Source organism: Podarcis cretensis (genome assembly GCF_951804945.1).
Source record: "Podarcis cretensis genome assembly, chromosome: 3".
NCBI classification, from domain to species: Eukaryota; Metazoa; Chordata; class Lepidosauria; order Squamata; family Lacertidae; genus Podarcis; species Podarcis cretensis.
Window position 1 is genome coordinate 103,853,172 of NC_137172.1, and position 20,841 is coordinate 103,874,012.

Genomic DNA, 20,841 nt, shown 5'->3' on the forward strand with positions numbered 1-20,841 from the left:
GAGTTTTCCCCAACCAGGGAACCACCATAGAAAAGGCACTGTCTCTTGTTGTCATCTGCCTCCATTTTGAAGGCAGAAACATACAGGCAAGTTTATTTGGGAGCAAGTGGTCCTTCAGTTACCTTTCCTCCCATAGGCACAATGGTTAGATGTTGTGCTTTTTCAGAAAGGAAAATAAATTACCTATATAAGCCCTTAATAAGATTAAACAGTATTATCTAGAGCTTGCCCACGCCAGAGTTTGCAGTAGGTTTGCGTTCACATGTAATTTGTGTAATACCAGAACGTTACCCTCAAATAATACAAATCTTGATTGGTAAATTGCAGGAAATTGGACTCCTAACCACTCCATTCAGGGTCACAAATAATTTGTTTTGGTAGTTTGGGGTGGATGGATCAATTGTCACTTTCAGCTAACCCCCTTCCATCCCACTGCCTCCTTAGTCTTTTCATTTCTTTTCTTGTAACTATTTCTGGTACATTCATGAAGGAAGGATATTTTTTCCTTTTGATCCCTCACATTTGCACAAAACCAGAAAACTGCACAAGGAAATGGCACTAGCATTAGCCTCTTCCCCTTTGTGTGTTTATAATTCAGAACCATCAGATTTGCTGAAACCAGAAAACTGCACAAGCAAATTTACAATTGCCTGGCTATGCCTACTGCACACTTCTTATGCATATTTTTCAAATAAATAAAAAACCCAAGGTGCACAGCTATCTGTGTGCGTTCCCTGTTGTTACTTAATTGGCATAATAACAAATGAGAAGACAGGTTCAAACAGAAAAGGAAACTCCTATCAGTATGAATGCAAAAGACTGTGGTTTCTCCTCAGAAACAAATTCAAGTATGCACAAGTGTGGAATACTCCAAGTTGATTTGGATGGGGAAAAGTGGATTAACAGATAAATAATGCTCACATGTGGACAAGCCCCTCAATACATTTGCTGGAAGCAGACAGCAGTAAGCAGACAAGGACAAGGAATGCTCAAAGGACAAGGAATACTTGTACTAGATCAAAATCTAGAACTTCAAGCGAGAGATCCCAACCACATACCAGAAGGGAAATTGACCTCATCGTATTCCAGCTCTACCAGCAAATCTCACCTGGATAACAGTCTCTAACAATACAATTTGCATTTCTTTAAAATGGTTTTAGGAATGTTCCACATTAAAACAAGGCATCCACATTTCCTTTCATTCCCTTCATCTCTTCCTCTGGTGACGAGCAGACATCTAGTGAAAGAAAAAAGCACATCTATAAATATTATTACCCAGATGATTTGTCAACAAATGTATTTGTAACACTTTGATTTTGACAGTTCAGTCAGTTTAACAACATTTTTAAAAATACTTTTTACTGTTTTATTTTCTTTTATTGCTATTGGATTTTATTGCTTTTAGGCACCATTTTACATTTTTTGGTAACATTGTATTTCTAAGTCAGTTTCAAACAGCAAACTGCTCTCTTTTCCCATAAGTATTTTGGTACATTTGGCGCAATTTTTTAAAATAACCTAAAACACACACACACACGCCCCTACAAAAATGCCACCTTTTAGTAAATGAGGGGCTCTGCTGAAAATGGATTCATGACGACCGTATCAGTGTTCCTCTGTTTGAATAAACAGAGTCAGTTTAACAACATTGTTACTGGCTTCTGTTTTAACACACACACACACACACACACACACACACACACCGTACTTTTCCGTCTATAAGACGCCCCCATGTATAAGACACCACCTATTTTGGGGGACTCAGATTTAAGAAAATCGGGCGAGATGGCGGTGTGTATAAGGCACCCCCTAATTTTTGACATTATTTTTAAGGGGGGAAACCTAGTCTTATACACAGAAAAATACGGTGTGTGAGTGTGTACACACCCACATCCATCTTTCCTGATAAATTTACTCCCACACAAAATGTGTGCTATTTTAGATTGGCAGGAAAAAAACTGCTCTGGGGGGGTCCTTTAACTCGCTGGGACAGATTTTGAAGATGCACTGATGGAGGGAGGAGCTACAGGGGAGAGGAAAGTTCGGTTGCACAAGCTGTTTTACCAGAACAGCAACATTGGATGTGATCCACTGTCACTATATGGAAAATTATTTGGCCAACTTGTAGTCCTGCTGAGAGCTACTTTTCCATTCTAGCTAATAAGGAGATGTCTCCAACCTCAGCTTGGGTAACTGTATATGAGACTTTCTTCCAATAAGTGTCCAACTCTCTCTAATAAACTTTTATGTTTAAATCAGCAGACTCTCTAAAACGATGTCCCTTAAAATTGTCCTTATTGCACAGAAAGAATCACTGATATTCTTAAAGCAAGGATCACTCACAACATGGAGAAAACACATTTAATCATGTATCACATCACTTTTCTTGAGAAACTGAGATTAACCATACACTGAAGCATAACAGCTAACAAAAAATCTAGCTCACTAATGTAATAAGCAAAATACTGCCATGTTAATGGCAAAGTGTATTAGAATTTGTCTAGTATTAGTACATCGTTAGTTCCTAAAACTGAAAAGCAATTTCTTAAAAATGAGCTCTTATATCCTAATGACTCTTATCTTCTTTAGTTTTTGTATGCCTTAGAAACTTATTTCCCCCGCACTTTGTATTTGTTAATATTCTGAAATTCAACAAAAACCAATAGGGAGGGGAAAACCCAGTTCAGGTTTTTTTAAAAAAGGAGGAAACAATTGGCATTTCCCTAATCCACATCCATTAAAAAGACAAGAAACAAGAAATATCTGTTTCAGAAATGAATTTATTTTACCTCATTACATTACATTGCAATGTGCACTTTGTAGCTTAACAGTACACAATATTAACTTTCACAGTACTGTTTCTACTTTTGAGCCCTAACTTTAAGTAAAGGGATATCTGAAAACTTGGGGGGGGGGAGGAGGAAAGAAGTGAGAAAGAAGCTGGCCTATACAAAAATAATTACTGTATCAAAAGTCTCATTTTGTTGTTTTAGATTTTGAACTAAAGAAAGAAGACATTGTTTTCATGCCACTCTTGTCAACTTTTGCCAGGGCCTTTTGAGCAGCTGACATCTTACTGTTTGCCTGGAAATAAAAACAGAGGAAAAAGTTAGACTAAGGTACAGTTTCCACGCTACATCACATGCCTATCAAGCAGAAACCACACATATCCTTTAGCTTTTGTATATCCCTTCACACCATGTGCCTAAATATTTTATCTGGGGGATAATTAGATCAATGTAATCACATGGTTTGCAGATCTGGCTAATGTAAAAGGTTGGCATTCGGCCTGATCCAGGCAACATTTCTTCACATTTAGATAGGTGGGATGTTTCATCAGTTAAACGGCACAAACATTTATGAAAACAACAGACACCAGAATCCTGATCATGCTGGGAATACATTGAAGTTAAATGCATGTTTTTATCCCAAAAATAATACAGTAAAAACAAAGATTAATATACACATCTTTAATGCACATCCACACATGCAGTGAACTGCCCTAAGATCTTGTGATGAAAGATAGTATATTTTTTTTAAAAAAAGAAAGGTTAAATGAAGAAGTAAAATTAGACTACTGTTGCTGCTTCAAATTCCTTATCTTGAAAATCTGTGTTTCTCAGGTTATCCAACATCTTTTATGAGTAAACTGAACTGAATTATGCAGACTACTCAACTCTTTCCACATCTTAAATACTGTACTATGCCTGCTCCAAAATTTTGTACTGTGTGTAATTCTCAAGTTCCTTTTTACTAAGCTAAGAGTGTCACCTGTAAGCTACACTCCAGCCCTAAGCCTTGATGTCACAAACATCCTAACTGCTCGGGGTGAATATGTTAGAAAATTGTTAACTAGGGAGGCTTGCTGTCACCAACAATGGAATCAGCTGTGCTATGGACTTCCCCAATGGGAACTCCATAGAGCAATTGACCTCTGCTGAAAGCAGGGCTTTGCTTTTCCTTTATAGCAAGACTTGGCCTCAAGCTGTGCTATGAAGGAAAAATGGGTCACCTGATGTCATAGTGATGTCAGGTGACTGACAGATGGGCAGAGCTCTCTCACACACCCCTTGCTTAAAGTGGCCCACTGTGGGTGGAGGAACTCAGGGAATGGATTCAACATTCCAGGATACTGCTGTAGCAGAGTTATTAAAGGCTTTACAAGTTCTTTAGTCCTGGATAGCCATGAAAGCCTTTTAATTCCCGCCACCAATATTTTCTTGAACTAGTTAGAATATACTATTCTAAAACTTAATGGGTTTTTTCCTCACATATAATATTAAGGGGGTTTTCCAGCCAGAACTTCCTGGAACTCAATTCTGGCACCTCTCAGGTGGATGCCATTTCCATTCTAAGAGAATGAGGAAGGTGTTCAAGGTGAGTTCTGACACCCCTTTTACTGGAAAAATAGCACTGGATAGAATGTACTGTACATGCTTAGAATATGTATTCTACTTTCTCCTGAGTAAAGTAGCATCCTACAAGAAAATGAGGCTGCTAGTCAAAAAGCTAGTCAGAAAAGCGATATACAACTCACCTTTTTGCTTTTCAGATCACTAGTATTAAACTTGGTGTAATCCTCTTCTGCTTCCACGGGGGCATCTGATAATTTCCTTTTCTGCAATGTTAGAGTGAGGATTTGCTCCATAAAAATCACAGTGTATTGCATACACTGATCTTCAGCGTAAACAAAAAACGTTCAGGCTTAATGTGAGCAATGGTGATAAAGTCATCCAAAGCAGTAGCGCCTGTCCTCTAGATTAAGTGGGTAAGCCGATTGCAGAACATGCAAGCAGAGGTGGGAAAAATGCTAAGTGAGAATGGTTGGATAAAGGAAGAAGACTATGAGCAGAGGAAGCAGAGATCTGAAAAGTGGAAGTAGTATGGACCTGGGGAAGTGAGAGGCCAAGGACATTAATACAAAAGACACAAGTGTATTTTCTTATCATGCATGCATCCGTGTAACTCCTGCTTTGAAAACCATCGGCATAATTGTAGCACTTCATTGCCAACATATACTCTATGTACCAGTCAATTTGAAAGGTCTTCCTCATTTGATTGGTGGTTAAAATGTCTGTGATTAAAAATAATTGCACATTCTTCTTACATCTTGCCGAACACTGTGACACTGTTCCATGCTTTCAGCTAGATGCTTTAAAAAAGCCCAGTTATCAATGGGGGTGGGGAGTTTGTTATGAATGGGAAAAGAAGTATTTCAAGACTTGACTTCCTCTCCTCTAAGGATTGCTCTGGTACAGCATTTCTTTTTCATCATCTCCAGGGTTCCAGACCATGGTCTGAAGGCTCACGATGCAACCACCTCGCTGAGGCTAAGCTCACCTGAGCAGGGGCGCTGACTTATAAAAAATATTGGGGGGGCGGGGGCCCATACCGACTTATAAAAAATATTGGGGGGGCCCAAGACCTCCAAACCGCTGCTGCTGGGGGAACGAAAGGGGCGAGCCCCGGGCTGCCCCGACCTTAAGTGAACCTGTGAGGGCCCGCCCTTTGCGGCAGCCGATTGGCTGCCGCCATGGGCGGTGAATATTAATGAGCTAGGGGGAATCCCCGCTTCTCACGGGGCTGATGGGTCGAGAGCCCGCAACCCTACCCCCTCTCTAGATCGGGAGTGGCTTTGTTTTTCTTAAATTATTGGGGGGGGCAGAGCCCCCCAAACGAATTTTTGAGGGGGCTCGGGCCCCCTCAGGCCCCATGGAGTTGGCGCCTATGCACCTGAGTCTGGCCAATGCCTAAACAGGGATCTGCCTGAAAACCCCATGCAAACTGCCCTCAGGTTCCGTGATGGAAGGAACGCAGGGCATAACTGCATGAAAACGATACGTATCCAACAGTACCTAAATATTCATTACCTTGGATGCTGGCTCCGCCGGAGGACTTGCGATTTGTGGGAGCCTGGAAAGCAAAAGAAAAAAGAAAAGAGGTTAAGGAAGTCAAATTTTAGAACTATCAAGCTAGAATATTTTATCAGTAAGTGCCTCATCTATTTATTTTGAAGTTTTTGTGTGGGAGACAAGCAAGAGTGGGTTTTTATCAAGGTTGGAGGCTGGGGAAAGGGGAAAACTTTCCAGGTGGGAGCTGGGGATTCTCACTTTTTGTATGTGGATTGAAGATTAGGGTAAAACTGGCCCTGTATTCGAGCTTTACCCTAGTCTTCAATCCTCTCCTTTCTTTCTTCTTTTGCCTTCCTCTCTTTGCTTTGCTGTTTCTCTCTCTCTCTCTCTCTCTCTCTCTCTGACTTCATTTGTTCTAAATATAATTTGATTGCATTGTGAAAACTTTAATAAAAACTTCTGAGCTAGAACAGCCATGCACCACACAAAAAAATAAGAATTCTACTTTTATTTCAAAGTTGTATTCCCTGTGTGTCAGTTCTGAAACAAAAATGCCAAAGCCAAATGACAACTAAAAAACATAAAAGTAGCATTAGGAGAAAATGTAATATGTACAAAAAATATTGTAGTGGGGGTGTAAAGAAGGGCCTGTGAGTGGTGAGGCCTGGGGAGAAGGAGTGTGTCTCGAAAGGCTGTGTGGCCTGGGATAAGACCTGGAGGGCCACATTGGCCCCTGAGCCTCCCCTTTCACCTTCAGACAAGGAACTATGCAAAGCAAATGTTAAACTTAGTCACGGGCGTCATGTTTTCTAAGTGCTGAATCAAGTGCATGTGTACGGTCTTTACAAATTGGAAAGAGAAAAACACACCCAGCAAAGGCAGAAACAGCAGTAAAGCAGCAATTTCAGTATTTCATTATAATATTTTATGACAGTCTCAATGCCTTCTGTACTTAACTAAATCAGCGATTCTCAAAGTTTGCGCCCCCGGGTTCCAAAATAACTGGCTGAAAATTACAGACACAGGTGGATCCTTTCCACCTAATACAGTGGTACCTCGGTTTAAGTACTTAATTCGTTCCGAAGGTCCGTTCTTAACCTGAAACTGTTCTTAACCTGAAGCACCACTTTAGCTAATGGGGCCTCTCGCTGCCGCCGCAGCACGATTTCTGTTCTCATCCTGAAGCAAAGTTCTTAACCTGAAGCACTATTTCTGGTTTAGCGGAGTCTGTAACCTGAAGCGTATGTAACCTGAAGCGTATGTAGCCCGAGGTACCACTGTATATAAAGAGCTAAAGCATGGGGGGGAATCAGTCATTGTCATCAAAGTTATCCCTTACAACATTAAGTTTGTACACTCACCTCAAATACTGAGCTAGTGCAGTACTCAGCTCTTCAGAAATATATTCAGTTATTAAACCATGAGCATAGCGAATATAGTCCTCTGAAAGAAAAACAAAATAAATGCTATAAAACATCTCTCCTTTAGAATGCTCAGTCTCCTAATTAACACTGCCCCAAGTTTACCACTTCCATCTGTGATGAGTGATCCGCACCTTTAGTTTCGTGGTGTTCCCATCAGTGCATCTCACACACCCTTTGGCCTAAACCAGATGTGGGGAACCGCTGACCCTCAGCAAGCATGGCCAATGGTTAGGGCTGATGGGAGTTGAAGTCCAGCAACAGTTGGGAGGGCCAAAGACTTCTCACACCTGCCCTAAACGGAATCAATACTTGCAAAGAGCAGACACCGAATGCTATAGACAGCTTGCAGCATGCCAGCAGTACTTACCCTATTTTTTGCTCTATAAGACTCACTTTTCCCCTCCTAAAAAGTAAGGGGAAATGTGTGTGCGTCTTATGGAGCGAATGCAGGCTGCACAGCTATCCCAGAAGCCAGAACAGCAAGAGGGTTCACTGCACAGCGATCCCTCTTGTTGTTCTGGCTTCTGAGATTCAGATTTTTTTTTCTTGTTTTCCTCCTCCAAAAACTAGGTGCGTCCATTGGCAGTTGAAGAAGAGACAAAAATTGAATACAGTTACAAATTTGGAAATTGAAGGAAGAAACATTCAGAACCCTACGGAGATTAGAAAGTGTTTCCAGAAATACTTCAAAAAATTATATACTCAAGGGCCGCAGAATGAGGATGAGATAAAACAATTTTTGGAGAAAAATGGACTTAAAAGGCTGTCACAAGAAAATAGATCTCTCCTGAATAGTAAAATAACATGTCAAGAAATTGAACAAGCCATTCAAAACATGAAACCGGGCAAATCTCCAGGGCCAGACGGGCTAACCTCCAAGTATTATAAGATATTAAAAGACCATTTGATTCAACCACTGATGGAGGTTAGCAATGAAATTATGGAGGGGAGGAGGGCGCCGGAATCGTGGAAGGAAGCTTTCATCACATTGATACCAAAATCGGAAGCTGAAAAGACACAACTTAAGAACTACCGTCCCATCTCCCTTTTAAATGTGGATTACAAAATTTTTGCAGATGTTTTGGCAAGTAGATTTAAAAAAGTTCTAAATGAAGTAATTCATAAAGACCAGGCAGGCTTTCTCCCAGGTAGACACATGTTTGCTAATACAAGGAACATTATTGACATTTTGGAACTTTTGCAAACTGATATAAATACAAAAGCAGTGTTAATCTTTATAGATGCGGAGAAGGCCTTTGATAATATCTCTTGGAAATTTATGAAGGGAAATTTAAAAGAAATGGGAGTGGGTCGGGGTTTTGAGAATGGGATTGATGCAATATATTCAGAACAAAAGGCTAAATTGATAGTAAACAATGTGGTTACTGAAGAGTTTAAAATTGAAAAAGGAACACGACAAGGCTGCCCGATTTCCCCTTTGTTATTTATATCAGTCCTGGAGGTGCTCTTGAATATGATTAGAGGGGACCGGTTGGTGGAAGGGATTCAGGTCGGAGCGAAACAATATAAACTTAAAGCTTTTGCAGATGACCTAGTTTTGACCCTGCAGGAGCCAGAATCTAGTACAAAAAGAGTATTACAACTGATTCAAGATTTTGGTCGGGTAGCAGGATTTAAACTAAATAAACAGAAAACTAAGGTGTTGGGGAAAAATCTGACAGATGTAGAGTCGGAACAGTTTCAGAGAGAAACGGAACTAACTGTGGTTAAAAAAGTAAAGTACCTAGGGGTAAACATAACAGCAAAAAATCTGAGTCTATTTAAGGATAATTACGAAAAATGTTGGTCTGAAATTAAGAGAGATTTGGATAGTTGGACAAAATTGAAGCTTTCTTTGTTAGGCCGAATCGCTGCTGTTAAGATGAATGTATTGCCAAAGATGTTGTTTTTGTTTCAAACATTGCAGATTGTGGACAAGACAGAGTGTTTCCGGAAGTGGCAGAGAGATATATCTAGATTTGTCTGGCAGGGCAAAAAGCCTAGAATTAAGTTCAAGATACTAACTGATGCGAAAGAAAGAGGGGGCTTTGCCCTGCCAGACCTAAAGTTGTATTATGAAGCCGCAGCCTTTTGCTGGCTAAAAGACTGGCTACTTCTTGAGGACACTGACGTATTGGACTTGGAAGGGTTTAACAATGCCTTTGGTTGGCATGCATATCTATGGTACGATAAGGTTAAGATTAATAAGGTCTTTAAGAACCATATTGTCAGGAAAGCAGTTTTTAAAGTCTGGACAAAATATAAAGACTTATTGGAAAATAAAACTCCGAGGTGGCTTTCACCTCTGGAAGCTAAGGCCCGAAAAAGACTCAATATGGAGGCCAACTGGCCAAAATATTGGGAAATATTAGAAAAAGACGGAGACAATTGGAAATTGCAGAGTTTGGAGAAAATGAAGGATAAAGTGCGAGACTGGTTACATTACGCTCAGATTAAAGAAGTTTTTAAAAATGACAAAAAGTTAGGGTTCCAGGTGGAGAAATCGAAGTTGGAAATAGAATTGTTAGAGCCAAAAACTAAGGTTTTATCAAGAATGTATAACTTGCTGCTGAAATGGAATACACAAGACGAAATGGTTAAATCGGTTATGATAAAGTGGGCTCAGGATATTGGGCATAATATTATGTTTGAGGACTGGGAAAGGTTGTGGACCACTGGGTTGAACTTCACTGCATGTAATGCTTTGAAGGAAAATGTAATGAAAATGATATACAGATGGTACATGACCCCAGTTAAACTTGCCAAAATATACCATTTGTCTGATAATAAATGTTGGAAATGTAAAGAACACGAAGGAACATTCTTTCACCTCTGGTGGACTTGCCCTAGAGTGAAGGCCTTCTGGGAAATGATTTATAATGAGTTGAAAAAGGTATTTAAGTATACCTTCACTAAGAAACCAGAGGCCTTCCTTCTGGGCATTGTCGGCCAGAAGGTGTTAAAGAAGGACCGAATATTTTTTATGTATGCAACAACGGCAGCAAGGATACTCATTGCCAAGAGTTGGAAAACTCAAGATCTACCCACACTGGAAGAGTGGCAGATGCAGCTGATGGACTATATGCAACTGGCCGAGATGACTGGCAGAATTCGAGACCTGGGAGAAGAGAGGGTTGAAGAAGACTGGAAGAAATTCAAGATTTATCTACAAAAGTATTGTAATTTGGTTGAAGATTAAGAAGGATGCTAGATCATAAATAATTGCCTACCATTGAATTAGATTTGAAATTGACGATAAGTGAGATTGAGGGAAACATAAAATTTGTGGAGAATAGATCAAATTAATTGAACAAAATCTAAGAATATAAATAAAGAGGATAAATTGCTGGGAAAAATTTATGACGATGTAAGTGGGTGTGGGAGACGCGAGGGAGTCCAAAGAAGTTCTGAAAAATGTGTTATGACCCATGTTATATTGTTTATTATTTTTGCATTTTGTATTTTAAAAAAATCTTAATAAATATTTATTAAAAAAAACAAAAAAAAAAAACAAAAACTAGGTGCGTCCAAAAAATACGGTACGTCCCGACTGTCACTCATAATTAAAATGCAGCAATGGTTGTCAGCTTCGTATTAGTTGTGTCTTGGGGGGAAAATAAAATTGGAAAGGGATGGAAAACCACACAGATGCCCATGCAAATGTTCCGTATTGGTTTCATAAGCCCAGGCAACCAGATGGGTTAATTCTCCCTGTCTGACATTCTCTTCTCTTTCCAACTGAACACTCCTGAAGGCATAAAACTGGCTATAAAGTTATGTAGCAACTATTATCTGTTTTGCTTCAAAAGGATAGCAGTGCTGGGAACATAAACTGGTTTGGGGGGGGGGAGATGGGTGCATTGTAGCCTGATAGTGTTTAGCAGCAGTGGCCTGGTAACTATAAAAACACCACACAAAAAAAAATTAAGAGAAACTGAAAAGAATGCCTGGAAAAGCAACTAAGTGAAGGAGGGGAAAGTGCAACACACAAGCTGATGTCATATGGGAGTTGTTACAGTAAGGAAAATGTAAATACAGTGGTACCTCGGGTTAAGTACTTAATTCGTTCCAGAGGTCCATTCTTAACCTGAAACTGTTCTTAACCTGAAGCACCACTTTAGCTAATGGGGCCTCCCGCTGCTGCCGCACTGCTGGAGCACGGTTTCTGTTCTCATCCTGAAGCAAAGTTCTTAACCTGAAGCACTATTTCTGGGTTAGCAGAGTCTGTTACCTGAAGCGTATGTAACCCGAGGTACCACTGTACTGCAAGAGAAAATCATGTATGTGAACAAATTAAGTACTGTACAAATCTTACCAGCATAAATGTTTTATATTTCACTTGGGACCTAAATCCCCTTACCTTCAGTGGCATCCGTGTTCCGTTTGCCGCTGATAAATGTAGCAGACTGCACCTTTCCACCCACAGGTATGTCATTGTCTTTTAACACTTTGACAGTCTGGTCGACCTGACAAAAGCCGCAAAACAGAAGGGCTTATCATCGCTGCCCTTGTGCGTACATGCAATGTACCACCAAAGCCAAACCCTGAACCTACAAACTGAAATCTAGCACACATTTGTAGCTGCTACCATACTGACATGGGTCACAATCTTCTACGGTTGCCCAAATAAACCCCCTTTTGGTGGGATGAATGAAAATTGTGCAAGAAAAAAGTGGCACTCCTGAGACATTTCCGTTCATGTAAAATGTAACTGCTCAGAAGAAAATCACAGGGGACTGCATTTACGGCATACAATTTACTGTTAAAATAGCTACAAACTTAGCAAATTATTGATACACTTTTTAAAGGTTTTCTTAACCAAACTCTTTTTTCCTACTGCAGCCAGCAAAGGCTACTAAGGTATTCCATTTGTAGAGTGATCACAACTAAGCTAGCACAACTACAGCAGAAAAAGTGGGGATTTTAAGCAGAGGTTGGTTGGATGGCTGTCTGTCATGGATGTTTAGCTGAGATTCCTGCATCGCAGGGGGCTGGACTAAATGACCCTTGGATCCCTTCCAACTATGAGTCTATGAGTAAGTGGGATACAGCTTAAGCTGCTCACAAAAAAATGTGGAGAGGTGAGAAGGGAGGGAAAATCCTGCATTACACCTGAATGCCATCCCCCCGCCCCACTTCATTTTCAGATGAGTAACTATGCAAAGCAAATGTGAAACTTAGTTCAGGAGCGTCATATTTTCTAAGTGCTGAATCGAGTGCAGCATGAGAGCACATGTACAGTGGTACCTCAGGTTAAGTACTTAATTCGTTCCGGAGGTCCGTACTTAACCTGAAACTGTTCTTAACCCGAAGAACCACTTTAGCTAATGGGGCCTCCCATTGCTGCTGCGCCACCGGAGCATGATTTCTGTTCTCATCCTGAAGCAAAGTTCTTAACCTGAAGCACTATTTCTGGGTTAGCGGAGTCTGTAACCTGAAGCGTATATAACCTGAAGCGTATGTAACCCGAGGTACCTGTATTTCACTGTTATATTTTATGACAATCTCAATGCCTTCTGTACTTAACTAAATCTCAAAAGTTTGCACCCCCATGGTTCCACATGAATTGGCTGAAAATTATGGAAGTCCACCAGTCACAAAATGGCTGCCCAAGGGTTGAGCCAGTCACAAAGTGGAAGCGGGTGGAGGTGGAGTTTGGGATAATCTGCAGGGAAATTACTGACAACTACTGATATCTAATCCGTCCCAGAAATTACATAGGAACATGGGACACTTACTGGGAAGGTTCCTTCCGGTCTGGTGTAACTAAGGCATTCAATAGTGCAGGTAAAGAAGAGGAAGGTCCTTAGAAATCAGCTGCATCCTCATAGCACTGTTACATTTTTTCAGTTTTAACTAGAGTCCCTGGCTTTTGTACAAGGCAACATATAATATTCAGAATTCATCACAATAGAAAAGAATCTCTTTTAACAAAACGATACCTTCTTCTTCAGCCACTTCAGTGCTTTCTCCTCGCTGTATTTGTAAAATTTCCGGCCACCTATTTCTGAGACAAAAAGAGTCACCTCGTATTTAGGTTTGTACTTTCATGACATTTATATATTTATTTGTTGAATTTATATACCGCTCTGACATGAAATAAGACATTGCAGTAGATACGTTATTTCAGCATCCATACAAAGTTACCACTGAACACATTTATAAACACACACACACACATATATACAGTACTTTTTTTTTCGTTTTAAAAAAATATTTAGGGGTACTCTCATTTTGACTCAAGAAAATCACCATTATATAATTCAAATCGGGGTAAATAAATACAGTAAATACAACAAAACCGACCAATCACCGTGCTAGATTCCAACTCCTACTTCACACATTAAACGCTCACTTCCATCTGAGACTCGGGAAACACTGGGCCAGGAAATGAGGCCGTCATCAGAGGTAGCAATGGAACTGATAATTCACTGTGCTAGAGAAGAAGCTATTTTTTTTAAAAAAAAAATAGTTTCTTCTCCCGTTAGATTCACAAAATGTTTAGGGGTATGCGTACCCCTGTGTACCCCCAGAAAAAAGCACTGTACATATACATATACACACACACACACACAAGGTTACCAGTGAAAAACACACACACAACCTTATAAGCATTGGTCTATTTTGCTCATTAACTAGCAGGGCTCTCCTGTGTTTCAGAGAGGGCTCTCTTCCAGTCTTGCCTACAGATGTCAGGGACTGAACCGGGGACCATGTGCATGTAAAAAATGTACTCTACTACTAATTAAGCTACAGTCCCTCCCTCTACAACTGGGGCATGTTGAACACACTCAGAGTTTCAGCTTACATTCCTGGCACTCACAATTGCAGAAACTGTTGTGAAAGTATGAATACTTTGCGTTCAGTGGCCTCCCTCATACAGACCTTCTATAGTTTGACATGGTTCACTGGGAGTTATTTCTGCATGTATGGCTTGTGAAGCCCTGGGAAGGCTGACTGTGACAAACCTTCACTGCCCTAACAGCATGAACTGACAAAGGACTGTAAAACCTGTATCAAATGCTGCTTGCTCATTTTATTTGTCAGATCTTGTACCTTTTTCATCTGCTAGGTGGTGAACAGATTGCAAAACGTTCTTGCAGTTAAGCAACATTGCACAGGAAGAGAACTCTTCGTCTACCAGGAACTGATCCAAAGGCTGAAACTTTCCCTGCTGGAAAAAGGGAAGATAAATCAAAATGGTGAACGGATCAAAGTGATTCAAAAATATTTTGCCAGAATTTCTTTCTTTTTTTTTTTGGTGGCCAGGTAATTTCAGCTAGAGATGGATGGCTGACAGGTACTACCAAAAGCTGCTAATAAATTAAAGAACAGCGAAGCATTAACAGTTATTTCGGACTGATGAAAAAGGCAACAGAATTCTTTAATGAAGGGTCTTTAAATAAAGTGGTGTTTTTTTTTAAAAAAAAAAAAGCCAGTATTTTAAACTCCTAGTGACTCTTTGTTGTGAAGGATAAATACAAGTTCTGCAAGTGAAAATGCATCAACAGAATTAGCAGACCAAAAGGCAACAAGATTTTGTACTCTCACTAGAAAGATTTACGGACAGAACTCTGGAATAGCCAATCTTTCTTCCTCACAATACATGTTCCAGTTTGGCTTGAAACCCTACAGGTGTTGTTTTCTACATAATTTAATCATTTCAAGTGACAGCCATGACAACCTAACCAGGTAGCACCCAAACACACTATAATATGTAGTGGAGCTACTGACTACAACACTTGAACACCTACCTACTTTAGAGCATTAATTTACAGTTGTTTGTGGAGAAAAGCAATATAATGGCATCCTTAAAAATTTCGAGTTACCTACCTCTTTCTCTGCCTTGGTAAGGTAAAACAACAAAAGAAATAAGGGATCCACTGGTGTAGCAAATAATAGCCGTCCATCTAAAAGTATATAAAAAAGCATCATCGTGACAATAGATAAATAATTATAATAGTAATTTCCCTTGATAAATTCAATCTTCCCTTGAGTAAAGAAACAGGTACTATACCCCAAATAAAATATTTCTTTATTTGATTTTGGGTGCTCAAACGTATTTCTTTATCCAGGAGCAAATCCATGTAGACAATTTTGAGCTATGAGGCCTGACTTGGTGTAAGACTTCCTATGTTCCTGTGTATATTCTTATACAGATCTGAATTGAGGGCAATGGAAGCATAAAGCTTCGCCCAGGTCGTTACATGTAAATGAGGATAAACTAAGCTGTAGTAGCTCAGGAATCTGTGTATGCCTAAAATCACGAGGAATCACTGCTTGAAGATCAGGCCGCAAATGGAGAAAGAGGACACTGCTCACCATGTTGAACAGCTTCGCCTATAAACCACGACCGGTATTCTTCATGAAAAGCTTTCACTTCAAACACCTGACGGCCATCACTTCCAAACAAGTAAAGGGCTGCTTGTCCTGTTAAAACGACGACGACACAGATATTGGTTTCGGATTTCTGAAGCTGCCAATAGGCACCCCCAATCAAAAGAGGAAAGTAAACTCTCAGGAGAATGCCGGAGTATATGCAAACCTTAAGTGCAAAAGAAACTTAAACAAATAGAAAAGTTTAAGCATCACACTGAAACTAGGGATTGCCAACTCATGCACCCACAGAGACCTTCCCAGGTACCCGCTGAAACCCCTTAGGCTGCAAAGAAGCATTATATTGTAGCTAACAGAATAGGCTGCTGTGCAATGCATGGGTGAAAGGGGGGGTCACCATTGTTTTCCTGGTTTGCAAATGTGCCCATGGGTCCAAAATAGTTGACAACTCCCGTGCCGACCCATGGTTTAGGAAGCTTAATGATCGTTTGGAAGGGATCACATCTGGATGTTATGCTAACTGTAGAGAGAAGCAATAAGCGCTCCACAACTGTGGTTTGTTTCAGGGCGGGGTGTTGGAACACAAACACTGGTTTGGACAGAATGTCAAGCCAGTCAACTCTGTGGTTTGTTTCCTTGCTCCAGGAAAGGAAGAGAGAAGGAAGACTCAGGCTGTGTGCACAAGCAGGCAGCTCATAAAGGTACCCCTGACTGTTAAGTCCAGTCGCGGACGACTCTGGGGTTGCGGTGCTCATCTCGCTGTACAGGCTGAGGGAGCTGGCGTTTGTCCGCAGACAGCTTCCGGGTCATGTGGCCAGCATGACTAAGCTGCTTCGGGCGCAACGGAACACCGAAACCAGAGCAGCACACGGAAACGCCGTTTACCTTCCCGCCAGAGCGGTACCTATTTATCTACTTGCACTTTGACGTGCTTTCGAACTGCTAGTTTGGCATGATGTCTGAACTAAGTCTATTACAGATATCATGTGAGATCAACATATCTCGGTCCTTTTGACCCTTGAGAATTAATTTCAAAGAAATCTGACATGGATCTGGGCAGCCCAGGACTTCCATACACATTGCCCAGGCTTGTAGTGCTCCTAACACAGTGGTTTTAATTCACCCCCAGCGGCACACTCCATTGTCTCTCGAGACAGACGGATGTCAACAACAATATGCCTTGGATGTAGCCATTGTTTTATTAGCTCTGGGACAGAGGAACAGTTGGCAGCTTAACTCAGCCCCCCAAACCCATGTATTTTACAGCAAAACACAATTCACAACATACAGAAACATACAGACATAATCTTACAGAAAACATTTACTGAATAGACCAAAAGCCCTATTCTTTTTTTAACACGTCCTTTTAAAGCTTCAGCCTACAAAGGAAATACAGTGGTACCTTGGTTCTCAAACGGAATCCGTTCCGGAAGTCCGTTCGACTTCAGGAAACATTCAAAAACCAAGGCGCAGCTTCCGATTGGCTGCAGGAGCTTCCTGCACTCAATCGGAAGCTGCAAAAGCCACGTTGGACATTCAGCTTCCAAAAAGCGTTCGCAAACCAGAATACTCACTTCCAGGTTTGCAGTGTTCGGGAGCCAAAACATTCGGGTCACAAGGTGTTCCAGAACCAAGGTACAACTGTAATTCAAATTTGAAGGTAAGGGAAGAATTACAATTTCAGACTTGCCTGTACTTGGATTACGCAGTTTTGTAAATAAAGGCTCAGAGCCCGGCTTCTTTGGCAGATTAGTAGCAGATTCTGAAAAAAGTGAAATTCCAAAGTGAGATATACTCTTTATATATTTAAAAATATTCACATCTAAATACTATTATTGTAAATATGGTTGAAGCTTCCCTTGTTACCTGTGGAGAGTAAGAATTGCCCCCAGGAGATCAGGTGAGCCCCTATCTTCTGAATACAGTGGTAGCTCAAGTTAAGAACTTAATTCGTTCCGGAGGTCCGTACTTAACCTGAAACTGTTCTTAACCTGAAGCACCACTTTAGCTAATGGGGCCTCCTGCTGCTGCCGCACCGTCAGAGCACGATTTCTGTTCCCATCCTGAAGCAAAGTTCTTAACCTGAGGTAATATTTCTGGGTTAGCGGAGTCTGTAACCTGAAGCGTATGTAACCTGAAGTGTATGTAACCCGAGGTACCATTGTACAGACTTCTATTAAACAGGGTTGCAATCTAGAAGCTGTGCACTCAGATTCACCAAGTCGACATCATCATCACTCATAGGAATGGAGAGAGTATGTATGAGCTGCCACAACATTTCATGCTACTCATCCTAATTTTACCTGAAAACACAGCTAAGCAGAGCCATTGCTCTCTCCATGCTTTCTGAAGCTGGAAGGCAAAGCAGAAGAAAGGAGAAGAAAAGAGAGAGCAGTGCAAAGCACAGCAACAGCTAAGATGAAGAGAGAAGAGGCAAAAAGCAGGACAGGGGAGTAGCCCTCATTCCCCACAGTTGTAGGCCTAGTCTACACACGCAACAAAACATAGCAATAAGAGCTGTGATGTGGTAAAATACTGCGTGGGCTTGAATGTCACCTGACATAAAAGAAACTTCACACCAACAGGAAACATGTTGGACCACAACATCTGCATCAATAGGAGTATAGCATCTAGATCAAGGGAAGTAATAGTGCTTCTGCTCTGGTATTCTGCTCTGGTCAGACCTCACCTGGAGTACTGTGTCCAGTTCTGGGCACCACAGTTCAAGAAGGACACTGACAAACTGGAACGTGTCCAGAGGAGGGCAACCAAAATGGTCAAAGGCCTGGAAACGATGCCTTATGAGGAACGGCTAAGGGAGCTGGGCATGTTTATCCTGGAGAAGAGGAGGTTAAGGGGTGATATGACAGCCATGTTCAAATATATAAAAGGATGTCATATAGAGGAGGGAGAAAGGTTGTTTTCTGCTGCTCCAGAGAAGCAGACACGGAGCAATGGATCCAAACTACAAGAAAGAAGATTCCACCTAAACATTAGGAAGAACTTCCTGACAGTAAGAGCTGTTCGACAGTGGAATTTGCTGCCAAGGAGTGTGGTGGAGTCTCCTTCTTTGGAGGTCTTTAAGCAGAGCCTTGACAACCATATGTCAGGAGTGCTCTGATGGTGTTTCCTGCTTGGCAGGGGGTTGGACTCGATGGCCCTTGTGGTCTCTTCCAACTCTATGATTCTATGATTCTATCTTTCCCTGGTGTGCTAGATCTTTCCTTGTGGGGATCTGAGTGTTTGTTTTGCCACATGGGATAACAGTCTTAACTGGCAGGCTCCCACTCCTGCAGTTTGATATGTTAAAGACTCATGGGCGTAGCCAGGAGGGCAGCTTCCCCCCATCAAGTAAATAAATAAAAATAATTAACTGACCAATTGCATTGCAGATAACTTGGTTCTGCTCCCCCCAAATATAAAGCCTGCCCGCCACTGAAAATAAATCCTGGCTACACCAGGTCATGTGTACATGGTCAGAATCCCATCTCAGAGGCAGATGAAATGGAGGAGAAAGAGTTCAGACTGAGAAGATCAGGAGGACACAGAAACTTGAGTGACAGGAGAAAGAGGAAACCCTTGCTTCCTGTGTCTCATCCTCCCACACTTTGTGCACACTCTCACACACACAAAAGTTGACATGCATGCACGTGCATGTGTGTGCCAGAAAGAAGGGCACAACTGTGAGAAGGTCCTCTCTGACCTATCTTCTCCACCCATTGCAAATATTGGCAAACCCCCTGCTTTTTAAAAAAAAATCTGCAATGTCTGCATGTCACAGAAGTCAGTTCAAATGCTGCAGCATTTTAATAGTGGTCTCCAACGTTGCGTTCAAAGAACTAGCTTTACCATGAATTCCCGCTCATGACTGCGACCGCCACAGAAATACAAACCGGTATGATTATAGTTACAGATAGGTAGCCGTGTTGGTCTGCCATAGTCAAAACAAAATAAAATAAAATAATTCCTTCCAGTAGCACCTTAAAGACCAACTAAGTTAGTTCTTGGTATGAACTTTCGTGTGCATGCACCCTTCTTCAGATATCTGAAGCTCATACCAAGAACTAACTTAGTTGGTCTTTAAGGTGCTACTGGACCGTATGATTATGGCTGTGATCCAATGAGATGCTAGAGCAAGACCTTAGGGATGACCTCAGTATATATATTTATGCTCTTTACACACACACACACACACACACACACACCAGCTCTAAACAGCAAATCCTCTGGGGCCATATGGTAGCTGTCCCAACGTAGCGCAGCAGTAAACTGAGGAAAACAAGTCCAGACCCCCTTGGACACGTGTAAGAGCAGCTCTTTGGATCGAGGCCTTTATCGGCCACAACTCATTTAAAAAAGCGATCATATTTTCATTATCTTGCTAGCAGGCTCCCCCACCTCCCCCTTTTCTTTAAAAAAAAAAAAAGCACCAAGTGCTCCAGGAAGTGACTTCCAGTTTCGTTTCTGCGAATTCTCGCCGAGATGTTTTCTGTTCCTTATGGCACTGATCAAATCCTCCAGAAACGCCTTTAGGGGATACACACATACATACATACATACATACACACGCGCGCACAGACACGCGTTGCCCCAAGAGGGCAACATAACTTCAGGACAAGGGAGGGAAGATCCATCCATTCAAATGAAAAGAGATTCCACCTCCACCCCGCAAAAAGAGCCCATCCTTTCACAGCTGCAGCCGCCCTCTCCCCGCGCCTCTTTGCAAGGAGTTCTTCACCTGGCGCCACGATCACCCATTGGCCGCCGCTGCCTCCATTCCCCGCGGAGGCTTCCAAGAGCCGCTGCCTGCCAGCCGGCATGTTGCCTTCTGCTCGCTGCGGACCCGCCCCTCGCTAGAACCCTAGACATACAAAAACTAAAAGAGGTGCACAAGCGGGCCAGCTGGCGGGTCGTCGCATGGGAATGTCCTCGCTAGACTTCTTCGCTTGGCGTCCACGCGCAAAGACAAGTTTTATACATATTAGTTTTTTGGTCGGTGCTTTTTTTCTTCTAGGGAATGAAGTTGTTACACTAAAGGTGCCGGTTGAGTTCCCCCAGGGGGGAGAAAAGCCCTGTTTTTGTTATATTTTCTAAATTTCTGATAATACTTTACTTTTATATTTTGAAGTCACTTCTTTTGGATAATTGAAGCAAGTCATTTGGCAGAGCAACAGCAGTGTGTATATTTTTATATATAGTATTCTGTATGTCACTTGGAGAACTTGGAG

At 41.4% G+C, this 20,841-nt stretch overlaps 1 protein-coding gene across 3 annotated transcripts; it reads right to left on the reverse strand.

Annotated features, from left to right (window-relative positions):
* Positions 1-3: 3 nt before the first annotated feature.
* RNASEH2B (ribonuclease H2 subunit B) lies at positions 4-20,486 on the reverse strand. Of its 3 annotated transcripts, none has more exons than XM_079970077.1 (11): positions 20,352-20,486; positions 17,304-17,375; positions 15,599-15,706; positions 15,110-15,186; positions 14,333-14,447; positions 13,219-13,283; positions 11,637-11,742; positions 7,214-7,295; positions 5,871-5,913; positions 4,538-4,618; positions 2,832-3,084 (listed from the first exon to the last, which is right to left on the reverse strand). In XM_079970077.1, the coding sequence occupies exons 1-11, from the start codon at positions 20,431-20,433 to the stop codon at positions 2,977-2,979; spliced, it is 939 nt and encodes a 312-aa protein (XP_079826203.1). In that variant the 5' UTR covers positions 20,434-20,486; the 3' UTR covers positions 2,832-2,976. The 3 variants fall into 3 exon arrangements, with proteins under 3 accessions (XP_079826204.1, XP_079826203.1, XP_079826202.1); XM_079970076.1 differs by having other exon boundaries at positions 14,333-14,450; XM_079970078.1 differs by lacking the exons at positions 2,832-3,084; positions 4,538-4,618 and adding an exon at positions 4-1,237 and having other exon boundaries at positions 14,333-14,450.
* Positions 20,487-20,841: the final 355 nt, after the last annotated feature.